Raw genomic sequence first — 17868 nt, 5'->3', positions numbered from 1 at the left:
GTGAGATCCGGTGGATAGCGAACCCTTTTTATTTGCAGTAGATCCAGGAGGGTGACGAGTCCCTGTGAGGAACGGGCGGCGGTGCCAAGAACCGGCCGCGGTGGCAGTTTCCCTTTCGGACGTCATCTCGCCTTTACTTCATCTCTCTGCCTGTTGCTATTTCAGTCCACCTGCCTTTTATTCCCCTCACTCACACTCTCCCTCTAGTTCTCTTGCTCTCTTTTTTTTTCTCTGCTGTGACGGACCCTGCTGGACGATCGCGTGGGTGGCCATTGCTCTCTTCAATCCTTGCCCTGACCACTTATCGCACTTCTCCCTCCTCCCCTCTCCTTTCTTGAGGATAGCGCATTCCCCGTGCAACTAACTGGCTGATTGCGCTGTCCGCATTACGGGCCCACCGGCTCCCGCCGCATCTCTCCGTCTTCTGTTCCCCTGATCTAAGCCCATCCAGAGCTTCGCAACCATCACCATGAGTCGGTACGTGATATTTTCTGGAGGTGCCCGTGCGCTTGTTGTGCTCTTTGATGGAATTGCTGACATGATCCATCGATTCCAGCACGGAGACTGATTTGGCGATTAACATTCGCAAAGCCACGAGCATCGGTAAGTCACAGCTGCAGTGCTCCCCTGATGCTTACTAGTGACTGATCATATCGCAATCACAGAGGAAACCGCCCCGAAACGTACGAATTACCCCTCTCAAGCTTTGTGCTATATCGACGGAGCTCTTCTCCGGTCACACCAACCGAACATTCACTAATGTACACCCAGGGAAACATGTTCGGAGCTGCATCGTGTACACATGGGATCATAAATCATCCAGCGCCTTCTGGGCTGGCATGAAAGTGTATGCTTACCTGCTTTGTTTCTGTAATCGCTTTCATGCATAAGCTGACTTTATCGCGTCTCCGTTTAGCCAGCCTGTCCTCGCCGACGAAGTGCAGACGTTCAAGGCGCTCATCACGATACATAAGGTGCTACAAGAAGGTCACCCGATCGTTGTCCGTGAAGCACAGCAGCATGTCAATTGGATCGATAGTCTAATGCGCGGTGTTGGTGGAGATGGTATCCGAGGTGCGTACAATTCCTATTGGGGGGAAAATGGAAGACAGCTGACGTGAAGCTGGAATAATAGGATACGGCCCCCTCATTCGTGAATACGTCTTCTACCTTGAGTCAAAGCTGGCGTTTCACCGGAACCATCCCGAATTCAACGGTTAGGACACCAATACGACGCCCCCCCCCCTCGCATGGGTACTGATCGATTTAGGCCTGTTCGAATATGAAGAGTACATCAGCTTGAAGACAACCAATGACCCCAATGAAGGGTACGTCGGATATGCAATTGAGGTTCATGTGCATAGCTGACAACCGTCTAGGTATGAGGCAATTACAGATCTCATGACACTGCAAGATCAGATCGATGCCTTCCAGAAGTTGATCTTCTCTCATTTCCAATCCGGCACCAACAACGAATGTCGCATCTCCGCCCTGGTCCCTCTGGTGCAGGAGAGTTACGGCATCTACAAGTTCATCACCAGCATGCTGAGGGCTATGCACACGAGTACGTCTGTTTCCCGATGCGATGGTTCAATAAATACTGATATGGTCTGGCTTAGCGACGGGTGATACGGAAGCGCTTGAACCTCTCCGCGGTCGATATGACGCCCAGCACTATCGCCTCGTCCGCTTCTACTACGAATGTTCGAACCTGCGGTATCTCACTAGCCTGATTACTGTCCCCAAGCTTCCACAGGACCCTCCCAACTTGCTGTCGGAAGACGATGAACGTCCAGCTCTGCCGAAGCGACCGGTCAAGGAACCCGAGCCCCAGCCGTCTCCCCCGCCCAAGATGACTGCAGCAGAGCCGGAGCCTATCAGTGATTTCTGGACTACCGAAGCCAAGCGTCAGCAAGAAGAATATGAAGCCGAGCAACGCCGCTTGCAGCAGCAATGGGAGGATCAGCAGCGGCAACAACTTCTCGCGCAGCAGCAGGCTCAGCGCGACTTCGAGGAACAACAGCGCCTCCAGGCTGAGCAGCAGCGCCTAGCTCAGGAACAGCTTTTGCGCGATCAGTACCAGACACAGACCCAAGGTCGCTTGGCCGAGCTTGAGCAGGAGAACCTGAATGCCCGCGCCCAGTACGAGCGTGACCAGTTGATGCTGCAACAGTACGACCGTCGAGTCAAGGATCTGGAGGAACAAATGAACCACTTGAACTCCAATCTCAACCTGCAGAATGCGTCGAAGGACGAGCAGATTCGGTCGCTGCAGGAGCAGGTTAACACGTGGCGGTCCAAGTACGAAGCCTTGGCCAAGCTTTACTCTCAACTCCGCCAGGAGCACCTCGACCTGTTGCAGACGACGAAGAGCCTTAAGCTGAAGGCAGCATCGGCACAGGAGGCTATTGAGCGCCGTGAGAAGCTTGAGCGTGAGCTCAAGACCAAGAACCTGGAGCTGGCCGACATGATCCGCGAGCGGGACCGCGCGCTGCACGACAGAGACCGTCTGACCGGCAACAACAAAGAAGAGCTGGAGAAGGTCAAACGGGAGCTGCGCTTTGCCCTCGAGCGAGCTGAGAATGCGGAACGCTCCAAGGGCACGGAGATCTCGACACTGTTGTCGAAATACAACAGGGAAATGGCGGACTTGGAGGAGGCTCTCCGGGTAAGTTGCCCTGCTTAAGTCATCTTATCAGTATCTAACTCTGGACACAGAACAAGTCTCGTGCCTTGGAGGAAGTCTCCAACAAGACCTCGGAGCGTGCAGGCGACCACGACCTTGCCCTGCGCGAAAAGGACGAGGAAATCGAAGTGTACAAGTCGGGAATGGAGCAGGCTTTGATGGAGTTGGAGGAGCTGAAATTGGTATGTGATCAGCGCGAACCGTATGGTGGTATGTCGAGCTAACGGATGGCGCAAATAGAGCCAAGGTGATGTCGACAACGCGCTGGACTCGCAGATTGACACTGTTCTGCACGGCACTGTCTCTAAGATCAACGATATCATCGATTCGGTTCTCCAGACGGGTGTCCAGCGTGTGGATGATGCTCTGTATGAGCTTGACTCCTCCATGCAGGCTGGTAACCAGAACGCCTCTCCGCCGTATGTGCTTTCGCAGATCGAGAAGGCTTCGGCCTCGGCCACCGAATTCTCTACGGCCTTCAACAACTTCATTGCGGACGGGCCCAACAGCACGCATGCGGAAATTATCCGGACTGTATCCATCTTCGCTGGCTCAGTGGCCGACGTGCTGAGCAACACCAAGGGATTGACGCGTTTCGCCAACGACGACAAGAGCGCAGATCAGCTGGTCAACGCAGCCCGCAAATCCGCTCAGGCGACAGTGCGATTCTTCCGAGGCTTGCAGTCTTTCCGTCTTGAGGGATTAGAGGCGCTGCAAAAGACTGATGTTGTGATCAACAACAACCTCGAAGTGCAGAGGGACTTGCAGACCCTCTCGAAGCTGGTTGATGCATTCGCGCCGAAGAGTGCCAAGATTGCCACCAATGGCGATCTGGGTGACTTGGTTGACCAAGAACTTACCAGGGCGGCTGATGCTATCGATGCTGCAGCCCAGCGACTGGCCAAGCTCAAGAACAAGCCTCGTGATGGTTTCAGCACCTATGAGCTTCGGATCAACGATGTCATTCTGGCGGCTGCTATTGCAGTGACCAACGCCATCGCCGAACTCATCAAGGCGGCCACCGCGTCGCAGCAAGAGATTGTCCGGGAGGGTCGTGGTAGCTCTTCGCGGACGGCTTTCTACAAGAAGAACAACCGCTGGACCGAGGGTCTGATTTCAGCAGCCAAGGCAGTCGCCAGCTCGACCAACACCTTGATTGAGACCGCCGATGGTGTCATTTCGGGTCGCAACTCTCCTGAGCAATTGATTGTCGCTTCCAACGATGTGGCGGCCAGTACGGCACAGCTGGTGGCAGCCAGTCGTGTCAAGGCTACCTTCATGAGCAAGTCGCAGGATCGTCTCGAGACTGCTAGCAAGGCTGTTGGTGCGGCCTGCCGGGCCTTGGTGCGCCAGGTGCAGGATATCATCAAGGAGAAGAACCAGGACGATTCCGAAGCGGTGGATTACTCGAAGCTCAGCTCCCACGAGTTCAAGGTGCGGGAGATGGAGCAACAGGTACGTCCAATTTCGACAATCCGATATTTTCATCGATTAATGCTAATGACTTCTTCAGGTCGAGATCCTCCAACTGGAGAACAACCTCTCTCGGGCTCGTCAACGCCTGGGAGAGATGCGGAAGATTTCTTACCAAGAGGACTAAGTGGCTGCCAGCATGTTTGTCATGGTTTAGTGGGTGGAAGCAGACTGGGAGGTCTAAGTCTCCTGGCTTTGCTGCAATTCTATTCGGGTTGTGTTTTCTGTGACATTGCTTGTTTGTTGGATATACCAAGAGTAGCAGCCATGCGTGTGTTTGGGCGATCATGCTCCGAGCCATCGTTGTACTGTATATAATCAGATCGAAAGGATTCCTCCGTTACTATATTCCCATCTTTCTAGCTTCACAGCGTATTTTACCCAATTTCGTTACTACTGGGGTCCACTCATAATAAATCATTCAATTCATACTCTCATAATAATCATAACCTAAACACGACAAATCCCCAATACCCACATAATCAACCAAACCCCTCATGAAATCGGATCTCAACACCAAGCATACCACCTCCTCCTCGACCCTCCAATCCCACAACTCGACCTCCCAGACGACGACGATGACCCCTCCCTTTCCCTATCCCCCCTCTCCCTCATCCACTCCCAAAACGCCCTCCCCGTCTCATCCACCAACCCAACCCCACCACCCAACACCCCCTCCTGTCGCGACGACACAACCTTCCACCACCCATCCGTATCCCTCGTTATCCCCGCCCCACTAAGCACCCAGTCCCGCGCTTGCTGGGCAAGTCCGTTCTCGAGTTGGAATGTGCGGAGGGTGGAGAGTGCAGATTGTGTCTTGGAGGTGGTGATGGGGGCGCGGAGCGTTGTGTGTAGGGTTAGGAGGGAGGGGAGGTGCGAGTGGGATTGGGATTGGGGTTTGAGTTGCGGGTGGAAGTGTAGGTGGGTATGTTGGTTGTAGAGGCTGAGGAGGGTGCCGAGGGTGAGGGCTTCTTCGATGGCTGTGGAGGTTGTTTGGAAGAGGTAGGGTGGGACTGGGGTTGTTGAGGTGGGGAGGTGGGTTAGGAGGGATTGGGGAGGGGTTGGGGCTTGGTGGTGATGGTTGTGGGTGTGGTTGGAGGAGGAGGTAGTGGGTGTTAGGGTGGGTGTGAGGGTGAGGATGGTTTGGAGGCTGTATTCGGTTTGTTGTTAGTTGAGGTATGTTCTGGAGGAGGGTAACGGGGAAGAGGAGGGTTGACGAACCGGCTGTCCCAGCCTGTGCATATTTCCTGGGCGGTTGGGGTGGTGCTGGGATTGCTGTCAGTGCTGGTATGGTATATGTTCAAGATGAATGTTTGGCCATGTCGGATGGGATAGAAGACGGTGTGTTGGTTGGGTCCTAGCCAGACGGTGGTGCTGTGTCGACCTTGCCAGAGTTCGTCGATTTTAGGGTTGTTGAGGGCTTCGAGGTGTTTGCGTGAGATGGTCGTTTGGTAGATGGTTTCTGTCTCGTTTGGTGTGCTTGGTGAGGGGGGTTCGTTGATTGTGTTGTCTGGTATCGTGGGTTAGAGGTGGATTTATGTAGAATGGATAGAGTGATTACCGTCTGCTTTGATCACAACATCTCCTTGTAGTCTCTCCCCGTCTCCCAGGATCACCTCTGCAGTCTTGCTGTTTACTTCTCGCACTGCGGCAGATCGGATCTCAGTACCCAATTTCCGTGCCCTGTCTCGGAGGATCTGGAGCAGATCTGCTCGATGGATCGTTCTCCATGCAGTCAGCACATCTCTAGTTGCTGGGCGAATGATCATGAGGATTGCTTACATCCATGGCCCTCCATATACTCGACACGTCTCCTCCCCGCATGGCATCGATCTGGTCACTCCTCCATCGGCATATCGTCGGAAATCAATCGTCTGGAGTATATCCCCCTTCTCGAGTACTGCATTGAGCAAACCCAATCGGCGGAGGAGATGTGTTCCGTTAGGCGGGATCTGGACGCCCGGGGTAGTCTAATGCAAGAATATCTGGGTAAGCAAGTCTATCTTTGATGATTTGTGGCCGGGCGCATTTCGAGATGGGAGGTTCGTGGTACCTCAGTATCTTGTTCAGACTCGAGCACGATCACGTCCAGATTTTCGCGACGACAAGTAATTGCGCACACGAAGGCCGAAACATCCCCTCCTATTATGATGACTTTCATGGTGTCCTAATCCGCGCTCTTAGCGTTTCTGTTTCCCAGGCAGATACTACAGTAAACAGCAGGTGGGTTGCTAAATATATTGGGTGGGAAAACCGGCGTCAGTTGCACAGAACCCCTCTGATATGGCCCTGGGAGCCATTGTGCTATTTAACCTTTGCCAATGGTTGTGTATCCATCCATTTCTTTTTCCTACGGAGCGTCTATTCGGCCTCGGGCGTGACCGGATCACAGGGCAGTGGCCGCTTCTGCAGGGAGCAAAAGCAAACTTGACCCATTTCTGTCAGCCGTGCAGCTGGCCTGGGCCTCAGCCTTGGGAACTGGGCTGTCGTGGTGGAGTACTATTGGGTAGCATGATTACTTTGTTTGGATGCACACGCCACGGAACCAGTGCTTTTTCTTTGTGTCGTCACTTTCTGCATTCTCGGTGATGCGGGGTAGATAATATCCTAGAATGCATTCCATTATTGCAATGGCTCCAGCCACCGCTTTTCGTCAGAGCCGAGTGGTTTGGGCATAACTTCGCAGCCGATCTCAACCCCTTCAATGTTCGCAGCGTGACGAATGGCGGTCATCTCCCCAAACCCCGTGCTTCGAGTCTCGAAATACTCGGTCGGAACATTTTGGGGGCGAGTATAATCTGGTGACTCTTGAAACCCTGTCTTCTCTTCGTATTGGCCTAGCGAGCGCAGGTATTTCATCACCCCTGCTAGCGAGACATCCACCTGCCAGGATCCCCCTTCCGTTGCTTGCTTGTACAGCGCGGCCATGATCCCGGACGCGAGGAAGAAGCCCCCGGCATGATCGAGCGCCTGACAGGGAAGTGGACGTGCGGCTTCCCCAGCACCGAAGTGCTCGGCCTCCGAAACGTTCATGCCGGAGCAGGTTTGAACCAGGGAGTCAAAGCCTCGACGCGCTGACCAGGGGCCATTGGGGCCGTATGCAGACATGTTTGCGTAGATGATACCACTATTGGGACGTCTACTCATGATCGACTCTGGCGAGAGTCCACGGGCAGCTAGACTGCCCGGTCTATACCCCTGGATGAAGACATCGGTATCGTCGAGCAAACCGAAGAACTCCTCTGTGTCTTGCTCGTCTTGCAGATCGAATTGGACGGTTCTCTTTCCGCGGCCGAATTCCCGATCGAGTCCTGGCAGGTCGGGTAGATGAGGACTTGTCACCCAAAGCACATCGGCACCGTGTGCGGCCAGTGTCTTCCCGCACAACGGGGCCGCAATGACCCGCGAGAGCTCAAGAACACGGAGCCCCCGCAGACATTTATCGGCGTGTGGGCCGATCCGGGCGGGAAGACTAGGCGGGGCGTCGCCGATTTTGCGAAGCAGGATGGGAAAGTCTGCGATGGCTTTGGCTTGCGGCAACACATCCCATTGTTCGTAACTGCGGAGAGCAGTAATGGCCAGCTTGGCATCAACAGCAGTGGTTTCGAGGTCCACGGAGCGCCATGCCGAGATCTTGGAAGCTACATCGTCTCTGGTTGCGGTTGGAGAGCAGCCGAGAAGGGATTTTGTTCCCTCACGGTGGTTGGGGAACGAATCATGAACGCGGACGTAGCCGTCAGATGATCGATAAAGACCGCCAATGAGCCCCCAATCTGAAGAGGGAGGCTGGCCGTTTAGAGTGTACAGGCGTGCGGAGTTGAACTCGATGCAGGCATGATCATAGGGGACAGTGACTTTGGGAGGGGTGATGTTATTCCTGAGGCTATGTATCTGCGATGCCAGGAGAGCAGAGAGTGCAATTGAGGCTTGAGCGATATGGCCGATTTTGAAGGAGGAGGGAAAGCCGGGATTGGGAGGTTCGCTGATACAAAGAGAGTCAAGGGTGTCTGGTGGAAGATGGAGTCCCTGCCAAAGATACGTGATGGTATCACGAGCTGTAAATGTAGACCTGTCTTTGAAAGACATGGTAGATATTGTATAATGCCAGGTAGGATGCAATGATGGGTCTATATGCTGCTGATCCTGAATAGATAATGATCGGGTGGAGTGGAGACACGGATGGACGAGTGAGTCACTCGGCAACCTTGAAGCCGTCTGGATCAAGACAATAGTCAGCCTTCATTCAACTGTCGGGCAGTCTTAAAAGATTCTCCTACGGGGAGTTCCCTTCATACTCAAGTGTTTATTGATTCCGCTGAAGTGAAGGGGAACCCTGATTGAAGGTCAGGGAAGCATTCGCTCGAACGGAAAGCAAAGTAACAATGTGATCTTATCAGAAGAATATCTCAAGAGCCACCCCAGATATAAGATTGCTGCCCCACTGGTATCTCTGGATCAATGTTATCGTGATAGTGACAGGAATGAGGAGGAAGAGGAAGAGGAAGAAGAAGATATGGAAAAGATGCGGGCAATAATTCCGGCTTATCAGGCACGCGTGCGGGGTAGCCCCGATACTATATCATCCATATATTCCATCCAACTTTAACACATCCACCTAACCCTACACTACTTCATATCTTTATCTCTCCAAAATGACAGCCAGAATCCCTCACGTCTCCAACTGGGTCAATGGTACCCATACGACCGCAACTACATCACGTATCCCCGTCATCAACCCAGCCACCGAGCTCCCTATCGCAACCATCGACTCGACCTCCAAAGAGACCGTCAACCTAATCATCACCGAATCCCTAAAAACCTTCAACAATGGCTCCTGGTCCCGCGCTGACCAATCCACACGCTTCACCGTCCTCTCGACCGCAGCTCGTCTCCTCCGCTCCCGTCTCCCAGAATTCATTCAACTGGAGACTCGCCAAACCGGCCGTCCTATCCGCGAGATGCGCGCCCAGCTAGATCGTATCCCTGAATGGCTCGAGTATTATGCCTCCGTAGTACGCGTTCACGAAGGCCGAGTAACTCCCTTCAAGGGACCAGTCGTGAACACCCTGACACGGCTACCGCTCGGTGTTGTAGCGTTGATCACACCATACAACCACCCGCTTCTCATCGCCATGAAGAAAATCGGGGCTGCACTGGCTGGAGGGAATGTCGTCATTGTGAAAGCATCAGAGCTAGCACCTCTGTCTGTGCTGAGGCTGGGTGTATTGTTCAAAGACGCAGGGCTACCTGATGGCGTGTTGCAGATTATCAGCGGATATGGGTACGAGACGGGGAAGTATCTATGTGAGAGCCCCTTGCTGGCGAAGATAGACTTGACTGGTGGACTAGCAACATACAAAGCTATTGCACCATCTGCATCGACGAATCTCATCCCCATTACGGCTGAACTCGGCGGAAAGGCACCTGTGTGCTTGTTCCCCGGCGTGGGTATCGAGGATGCGGTTAAGGCGACGCTGTTTGCGAGCTTCATTGCTAGTGGACAGACATGCGTTACGGGGAGTAGGCTGCTTGTTCACACGGATATCTACGACGAGTTCACGGCGTTGCTAAAGGAACGGGTTAAAAAGTTACGGCTTGGTAACCCACTTGATGACACGACGCAGATTGGAACGGTTATATCCAAGACAGCGGTGGAAAGATGCGCTGCATTTGTGGAAAGAGCTGTGCAGGAGGGTGGAAAGGTCCTCTGTGGTGGACATGCGACTACCAATCCCTCCACTGGAAAAGGGTACTACTTCGAGCCGACGGTCATTGAGACGCGTCCACAGACGGATCTGGAATGCAACGAGGTGTTTGGACCGGTCATTGCGCTGATCAGGTGCCATTCGGAGGAGGATGTCATTCGCATTGCCAATGCGTCTTCGTTGGCGCTGGGGGCTTCAATCTGGACGACTGATTTCTACCAGGCACATCGAGTGGCGGACAAGATTGAGGCAGGGATTGTGTGGATTAATGGACACCATCTGAATGATCCGTCGTCGCCGTGGGGTGGTTTTAAGCAGAGTGGAATGGGGAAAGAGAATGGGTTGGAGGCATATGAAAGCTATACAAAGGTTAAGAGTACGATTATCAATTATGGGGTGCCTCCGGTTTGGTTCGATGATGAGCCTGTGAATGCTCGCTATGGATAGTATAGGTACGCGGAAACTAGATTGGTTTGTTAGACAAGAAGTGGATGTTGGATTACTTTCTGTCCCTAAGGACTCTTATTACTCTGGTAGTTCTAGAAATTGATACATCCGTTATTGCATGTTATGTGTAGACTCAAACTAGACGGTACTCTGTGCAAAGCATGACTGAACCCTGTGCCATTTCCTAACCCCAGCCCCGTTACCTCCCCACTCTGTTCCCAGAGAAATCAGTACAGAGAATAGTGCCACCCAACAGTAGTTAACCACAACCATTCAGACAGCACACAACCATACTCCTAACCCAGCTTCCACTGCCTCAATGTCGAATCATTATGAGCGATGAGTAGGAACTCAGAATTGCTGGAGCAAACTCGTCCTCTAACACCCGCCGCACCCGGGGGAAACTCATGCATAGCAAGGGACACGAAATCATAGACCATAGTGGCCACACCACTCCAGTTATAGACGAGCTTCTTTCCACCATCGAAAAACTGTATGTCGGAAGTCAAGTAGGAATCCGGATCATCTTCCACCCCACGTTGATACGGAAGCCATTTCATCCTTTCCAGCCCGTTTGTAACATCCCAGAGGATAAACTCACCAGAGTGGCCTGCGGTAGCCAGGAGTTTGCCATTAGGACTCCAATCCATAGATTCGATTGAAAATGCAGGACACTCCCACTCGAATATCATGGCTGTAGTGGCTATGTTAAAGATTCTTATCTTCGATGGTCCAGTGCCGTCCAGGACCAAGGCGATCTGTTTAGAATCCGGGGAGAATCTCCCACTCCATGCGCCAGCAGTGTGAGTAAGGCAAGGGAAGCTTTTGAGATTGCCACTGTCGGCCGACCAAAATAGAACCGTGTTGTCCCTTTGAATGGCTGCAATCAATTTTGAGTCTGGACTAATGCTCACCCACAGGAATGTACCCGAATTGCTAGTTAAGTTGTGTCGAGGCCGCCTGGCTTCGATATTCCAGACTATGATTTCCTGGAGATGCCAAGGTTCTTTGGTCCTGAAAGCTTCGTCCTGGGTGAAACATATCATGAATTTCCCGTCCGGACTGAAGAGTGCAGTATTTCCTTCCAGCTTGGTTTGATACTCGCTCATATGGGTATCCAATGCTTTGCTCAATGTGTCCTTGATTGCCTGTTGTATTGGCAAAATCGCTTCCTCATTTTGTCGCCACCCATGGGTACGGACAAGCTTCGTAGTTATTCCTTCAGCTGCTTCGGTCGAAAGCTGCAACATGTCGACTTTCTGAACGCCCGAGGGATCCAGTATTTTCCCTTCGCTATTGAGATACCAAACTTTGATCTTGTTTGCTGATGAAACAAGAATATATCCTCCAGTACTTGTCGCATTTGGTGCAAAGGAAAGTTGCAAGATGTTGATTGGCTCTTCTCCTGATTCATCAATGAATTTGAAAGTGCTACCCACTCGCTTATAGATGCTTATGCGTTTCTCAAGTGCGATGGCAACCAACTTGTCGTCTGAGCTCAAACCTAGAGCAGTTATAGATTTCGAAGCCTTCAATTTGGAACTCTCGTGGCCCATACGGTGAGTAGGTGCAGATGGCTCTACTATTCCTTGATGAGTCTCAGGAGTACTTTCTTCTGGGTCTCCATGTGGGACGTCCTGCGCTGAAGCTTTTCTTTTCTTTCGAGACCGAGCCATTCTTTTTTTCTTTCTTCTATTTTCAGTTTGGAATGTATTCAAGAGGTGATCACCGAGAGGTTGAAGTATGATTTCACAGATGAAGAGTAAACAGAATCGCGCGTCAGTGAAGTGTGTCATAAACAGAGGCCACATAGACGAGATTTTCGGTGGAGCAGATGCAGCACCAGAACATCCAGATCATCATTCACTGCGGATACCACAGAGGCCTTTGGCTCCAACTGCCTCGTTCGCCCCGGTCTGAGACTCTCGTTGCACCCTATATGACAACCTTATCGTAAGATGTGATGCAGAATTGGAAAGCAAAGATCATTCTTATTCATTTGTATGTGTTCTTCCTTGTTGTAACATACTTGAATAGCATCATCAGCGGAGCAGATGTTATGAAAGCTGTTTGTAATAATAATTCTATTCTACGGTCCTACTAGAGCCCTCTGGGTCTATAAGATAAGATCAACTATACTATCTACTCAAAACTCGTGATAAGATGCGTAAGTTGATTTGAATCTTTCTCCAATACACTCAAAACAATGATAAAATCGTACTTTCAAGTGCGAATGATTCTGAGTTCATTTGCAACAGCGATTGGAAAGGAATTCGTGTCTAGATCAAGAGCCAATAGCTTGTGCCTGGATCTCAGGACTGTATACAAAGGTCATAGCATAGGAGGGAATCCACAGCCGTCAGGGTTCAAGCCAACCGGGGTCAAATACCAGGATTACACAATACTAAGATCAATCAGCAGCATGAGTTAAGTACTAGGGAGGTCATGCTATACAATGCGGTGGAGGGGGTTTGGCTTACCTAGCTATCCAGTGACCATCGTGTGCGCGAAAAACGGGGTGTAGACGTCAAGGCTATCACGGTCACTCAAAAGAAATCAAACATGTTGATACCACTTCGAATGTAATAATTCCATCAAGATAGTGTAGAAATGATGGTCGAAAACTTTCAAGTCCGGGGCTTTCACAGATAGGATTGATAGGTGTTCTGCATACTGGCTGAAGCATACCGGACGGTAATACATCAGCACTGTCAAATCCAGAGTTCCGCGCGTAGGCATAAAAATCTAGACCGAATCATAGTCCAAATGGAGGAGACAGGTCATATTGACTGGTCGATGGCGATGGAAAACCTGGGACAGTCATTGGCGCCGCTGTAGTGGTGGCCGACAAGGAGGTTGAACGAAGACTTTGGAAAACCGCGGTTTAGGCTCAAAACAAAAGTACTGCAGAAGAGTGGATCTTTGATGCTGCAGGACTAAGTTCAGTTCACGGGCCCAGAGGTATGGAAAGCAACAGCACTTGGCAACTAATAGCAATAGCCACCCGGGAAGCTCAGCAGCAAGCCCCTGGGGTCCCCAGCCCATGGTGGAAGAAGCATAACCGCACTCGTGGATCCACCGATTCTCACCTGGTCGCTGATTGCTAGACTTGAAGGAGTGGGATTTCCGGCGCCTCTAGACCTGGAACAGTGGACACGGACACTTCCATTGCTGCTCCGGTCCGCATCCGTCGGTCACAATGGCGGGGACTTGGCCTCTTTGTCCGTGAGGAAGTCAGTCGCGCGTGCAGAAAGTCGGCTGGTGGCAGACGAACTGAGGGGTCATGTCCATTTCCGTCCCGGTGGCGCCGCGTCTTGCCTTCTCGCCCGTGGCTCGTCCGCCTTATTTCTTTGTTGTCGCTCGCAACCGTGCAGCGAGGTGGAAAGTCATCTGTTCAAACCTGTGGCTTCATAGCTATATCTGCATCGCCAGTTACCGAGATAAATGTGTCGGACTCATGGGCGGACACGGAGGAGTTCGGAGGGTCGGATATCATCACGCTGAACAGCTAAAAGTTTCACCCGTACCTCCGTGCCATTTGTGGAGGGTGGAATACAGAGTTCAGGGCATCGACCTGGTCCAGGTGCCCCTGTCTTGGATGCATCCTCGTCTACGATGTTGCGGAGGCCCTATTAGCTGCATCGCGTGGCTGTGTGGAAGTTTATTTTGTATTGGTGTATCTATCTCCTAACATGAACATTTATGTACCCTCCAGATTATAGAGTTTTCCCCTTTCAACCATATTTCCCAGCGACACGGTCTGGGTATAGAAATATAAACTGGTAATCTTTGTAAAATCACGGTAACATAGTACCGTGATGAGAATTTCGACTCTAAGATGCGTGAAGTGTGTGGATTGAGGCCACCGTCCAGATAGCTATCTCTTCGGGACTTCGGTCTGGAATGCGGTGATAAGACGACAAGCTGGTAATCCACCAGAGCGTCGCTAAGCCCCGACAGTCGCTTGATGTGACGTCAGATATATCTTCGGACCACTGAGTTGTTCGCTGTAGTGGCGTTGAGGTCCTTATTTGGGCCCGGACACTCCAGGATCATTCCGTGGTTATTTTGGCGTGTGTCATACTGTGTATCGAAGAATGCCGGGAACCAATGACCAGAAATCAGAGGACTGCCACTTGATAAAATTTTATTTAGCACTATTTAGGGCAAAGGGTCGGATACTTACTACCCTCAATTTTATTCAGTAGGGAAATACAGGCGTTCATCGCGTTGTAGGCAACACGGTTGCGCTCCAACCACGCCCCTAATTTGTTAGCATAGCCTATAGCAGCAAACGATTGATACTTGCAGAATCTGTGTGCATCACATGGCTGGCAATCAACGGATTGCAAGACGAGCTCTTTTTCAGTGGCACTCAAATTGACACGCTTCTCCATTGCATTGTACAAGGAAGTCTGGACAACAATTGGACAAGAGGAACCACGAGAATCCGATTTGAAGAAATTGATTGTTTCAACAACAGTTTTGCTGCATCATTAGCACTTTTTTTCAAGACGCTGTGTACATCAACATTCAACTCACGTCATATAATATTGCATAAGACCAATTCTGAAGATATAATGGTAACCATAGTCTTTTGCCAACCGAGCGAGATCTTCGTTTGCCATCTGCTCAGCACGGACAAGGGCATAGTGGAATTGAAACAGGTCTTCCCCTTGGAGCAACTTTTCAATTGTTGGGTCAAGGATGCTAATAAGCTGGATGGGGTGACCTTCGATGTCGGCAACGGATGCATTAACACAATAGTCGGCCATGATGGCCTTCAGAGGTTTCCAGTGACGACGGACAGGTACATCAACAGATTTGCTTGGGCCATATCTCTGATGGAAATGGAGATTCAAATCTTCGCCGTTCGCCAATGCAGTAACATGCGCCATGAGTCTAGCAACACTCTGGTGGACAAGGAAAGAAGCCGAGATAAATGCCGCTCTCTCGCGAATTTCAGCAGCAAGCAGAGTATTGCCAGCTACACCATCAAGATAGTGCAGTAGGGCATGGATCTTAAACCCCATCGTGAAGAACAAAGAGGAACTGTTAGATTCTGGAACCGAATGTGTTCAGAGGTACAAGGAGGAGGAAGATGAACGGTACTAGAAAGTGATAGGACAGAAATGTAGAAAGGATGTCAAGAAAGAAGACTAACATAGAAAGTTTGACTGGTGGTGTGTATGTATTAGCGCAAACAAACAATCAACAAGCGCCTTCGAAGCCAAACACAGAACTCGTATAGCTTCGTTATTAGATTCACGTCAACAAAGAATAGTACCCGCTAGCGCCACCGCCTAGACACAGCTCCATCTGTCAAGTCTAACACAAGTGGGCACCATTTAATACAGAAAGAGTCTTATAATTTAAGACTGTCTCTGAGTTACTTCTATGCTTGTAATTTCTGATGCTTTCCCATAATTGCTCCCATGACTCTATAACCGCTGCTCAAGATCATGATTAATCTGTTCATACCTTGAGTCTTCCTTTGCCTTTATATCAAATGCCAAGATGACTTCTATACCTCAAGCATTGAAGCCAACTACTGAGACCAGCGACAAGCTTACAGAGCTACTTTGGCAAGATGCCTTGCGCCATCTTGGATCCACGAATAATGAAGTTCTACTTCCAATAAATGTCATCGACATGATCGGCCAGACCAATGTTAACAAGATCAAGTCTCGCCTTGGGTAAGACAGCTATAACCACAATTGATCAATTATGTGCTCATATATGGTATTAGTGCTCTCATAGGTGCTTCAGTTGTGGCTTTCGCCGATGAGTCAATCAACGCTGTTCGTGTCATGCGTACTCCAGCGTTTTCAGGCACAGCAATATCTGTAGCATCCCATGAGGTGCCATGCGAATCAATCACAGCTCATATGAAGAAGCATGAGCGGTCTTCTGTTACTGTTAAGGCTGCTAAGGTTCCTCGTCCGCCAAATGCATTTATCCTGTACCGCCAACATCATCATCCTAAGCTCAAGGAGGCTCACCCGAATCTTTCAAATAACGAGATCTGTGAGTTTCCACTACTGTGCATACGTTGGATAATCGACTAATTTCCCCAGCTGTTATTCTAGGGAAGCAGTGGAAGGCAGAATCCGAGGATATCAGGGTCGAGTTCAGAGCCCTGGCCGATGAGTTGAAGCGGAAGCATGCAGAAGCTCATCCCGACTACCAATACACACCACGTAAACCATCGGAAAAGAAGCGTCGAACATCATCTCGCCGAAATTCCAAACAGACTGTAGAGAACAAGTCTCCAGATCTCACGACGGCCAGCACCATATCAACAAGTCCGTCAATCGACACATATGGGCCGATAAACGATATGGGAATTGAAGGAACGATGAATATCTTTGCAGAATACAATATGCCAGAGATTTACCCCAGCGAATTGATATGCAGCGACATTATGCCAAGCGAACTACCACTGTTAGCGGCCGATCACTTCCAGTTAGACACGGAGACATTGGGTTCGTTGATCGGGCAGGTTCATACAGACATCGGAAAAGGAACAGGAGTGTATGCCTCTCCATCGGCCCATGTCAACTTAACAGACCGACATCTTGGCGAAACTGTCAACTTCTCAGAATTTATTTCCGATCTTTATTGAAAGGGGAAAGCATATTTTCACTTTCCGCCTTTGTTCCTCCCATTTTCTATATCTATTATACGGTCTTCAACGGCCAGCACGAAAATTAGAGGACACGACAGGTTCTTTATATGGAATTGTCGCGTCCACACTATACCCCTATGTACCTGGCTTAGAATCATGTCACCAAACTCTACTAGGTACTTTATTTTCGGTTATTTCATCCTCTGATAAAATAAAAGCAGGCGGCGATGAAACCATATCTATATTTAGTTAAGGAGCATGTATGTTTCGCAATGACAACATATTTAGACAAGTCTATCAGATAGTACAGGTTTATCCAAGAAGCCGAATAATATATGCATCTTTGATAGTGTGCGTAGCACTAGCGCACACTGTCAACTTACATTAGAGAGCGAACATGAGCATTAGGGCCAACAATTAAGCACCCACCCCCTGCATTTCTGTAACTCACCAACCAAGGCTTGTATTGTGGCAATATTCTAGTCGTATTGAAAATTGGGCAAGATCTGCAGTACCTGTGAATTGACGAGTAAGCTATCAGGCTGGAGAGACGTCAAAAGAGGGGGCTGGTTGAGTGTTACTTCATTGAGAAATGTCTGGACCCACAAATAAACGGTATTATGTGAGACTTGATCTGGGCTTGTCTGTCGAGGGGACCAGAAATGTTTTGGGCAGCTTCATTCACTGGCCAGACTAAAGGCGAGAGATATCCAGTTGCCATATTGATACGAAGCAGGCAAGCCGACAAGAATCCATCTAAAAATGTCTCTTACTGCAGTTGTGGGTAGACGAAGGGGTCCTATGAGTTGCCGAGGCTTGTTGCTACGAGGCACGAGATATACTCAGCCGAAACTTATTGTCATTACTCATTAAGTAGCTATGGGTACAATGCGAGTATGATATTAGCCGGGGAACCAACAGAGTGTGGA

At 50.3% G+C, this 17868-nt stretch overlaps 7 protein-coding genes across 7 annotated transcripts; 3 read left to right on the top strand and 4 right to left on the bottom strand.

Annotated features, from left to right (window-relative positions):
- The first annotated feature begins 184 nt into the window (after positions 1–184).
- Positions 185–4501, top strand: BO79DRAFT_188101 (putative cytoskeleton assembly control protein Sla2). Its single transcript, XM_025680578.1, has 12 exons — positions 185–477; positions 557–603; positions 666–683; positions 772–847; positions 917–1074; positions 1136–1216; positions 1271–1328; positions 1380–1564; positions 1620–2668; positions 2719–2868; positions 2927–4141; positions 4200–4501. The coding sequence occupies exons 1-12, from the start codon at positions 470–472 to the stop codon at positions 4284–4286; spliced, it is 3132 nt and encodes a 1043-aa protein (XP_025543503.1). The 5' UTR covers positions 185–469; the 3' UTR covers positions 4287–4501.
- Positions 4502–4669: 168 nt separating this feature from the next.
- BO79DRAFT_284905 (FAD-dependent oxidoreductase) lies at positions 4670–6320 on the bottom strand (the record flags this gene model as incomplete). The annotated part of the gene is made up of 5 exons (XM_025688296.1): positions 4670–5309; positions 5381–5669; positions 5721–5884; positions 5942–6129; positions 6213–6320. The coding sequence occupies 5 exons, from the start codon at positions 6318–6320 to the stop codon at positions 4670–4672; spliced, it is 1389 nt and encodes a 462-aa protein (XP_025543502.1).
- A 402-nt stretch (positions 6321–6722) lies between these two features.
- On the bottom strand, positions 6723–8250 carry BO79DRAFT_207108 (CAIB/BAIF family enzyme). The gene has a single exon (XM_025682110.1). The coding sequence runs from the start codon at positions 8243–8245 to the stop codon at positions 6782–6784; it is 1464 nt and encodes a 487-aa protein (XP_025543501.1). The 5' UTR covers positions 8246–8250; the 3' UTR covers positions 6723–6781.
- A 561-nt stretch (positions 8251–8811) lies between these two features.
- On the top strand, positions 8812–10349 carry BO79DRAFT_242955 (aldehyde dehydrogenase family protein; the record flags this gene model as incomplete). The annotated part of the gene is made up of 1 exon (XM_025685245.1): positions 8812–10349. The coding sequence occupies one exon, from the start codon at positions 8812–8814 to the stop codon at positions 10309–10311; it is 1500 nt and encodes a 499-aa protein (XP_025543500.1). The 3' UTR covers positions 10312–10349.
- Positions 10350–10607: 258 nt separating this feature from the next.
- On the bottom strand, positions 10608–11987 carry BO79DRAFT_275110 (WD40 repeat domain-containing protein; the record flags this gene model as incomplete). Its single annotated transcript, XM_025687643.1, has 2 exons — positions 10608–11635; positions 11666–11987. 2 exons carry the CDS (start codon positions 11985–11987, stop codon positions 10608–10610), a joined length of 1350 nt encoding a protein of 449 aa, XP_025543499.1.
- Positions 11988–14849: 2862 nt separating this feature from the next.
- Positions 14850–15344, bottom strand: MAT1-2-4 (putative mating locus protein; the record flags this gene model as incomplete). Its single annotated transcript, XM_025678147.1, has 1 exon — positions 14850–15344. One exon carries the CDS (start codon positions 15342–15344, stop codon positions 14850–14852), a length of 495 nt encoding a protein of 164 aa, XP_025543498.1.
- Positions 15345–15828: 484 nt separating this feature from the next.
- On the top strand, positions 15829–16936 carry BO79DRAFT_251165 (HMG-box domain-containing protein; the record flags this gene model as incomplete). Its single annotated transcript, XM_025685854.1, has 3 exons — positions 15829–16007; positions 16061–16338; positions 16389–16936. 3 exons carry the CDS (start codon positions 15829–15831, stop codon positions 16934–16936), a joined length of 1005 nt encoding a protein of 334 aa, XP_025543497.1.
- Between the last annotated feature and the right edge of the window lie 932 nt (positions 16937–17868).

This window comes from Aspergillus costaricaensis (assembly GCF_003184835.1).
Source record: "Aspergillus costaricaensis CBS 115574 unplaced genomic scaffold BO79scaffold_4, whole genome shotgun sequence".
NCBI classification, from domain to species: domain Eukaryota; kingdom Fungi; phylum Ascomycota; class Eurotiomycetes; order Eurotiales; family Aspergillaceae; genus Aspergillus; species Aspergillus costaricensis.
This window is presented reverse-complemented; position numbering and strand designations above follow the sequence as displayed.

Excerpts from the sequence above, each read along its gene's own strand:
- BO79DRAFT_188101 (XM_025680578.1), top strand. Across the intron at positions 848-916 it reads TTCTGGGCTGGCATGAAAGT|CCAGCCTGTCCTCGCCGACG; the intron begins GTATGCTTACCT and ends GTCTCCGTTTAG. Across the intron at positions 1,217-1,270 it reads GAACCATCCCGAATTCAACG|GCCTGTTCGAATATGAAGAG; the intron begins GTTAGGACACCA and ends TGATCGATTTAG.
- BO79DRAFT_207108 (XM_025682110.1), bottom strand. The coding sequence starts at position 8,245 with ATGTCTTTCAAAGACAGGTCTACATTTACAGCTCGTGATACCATCACG.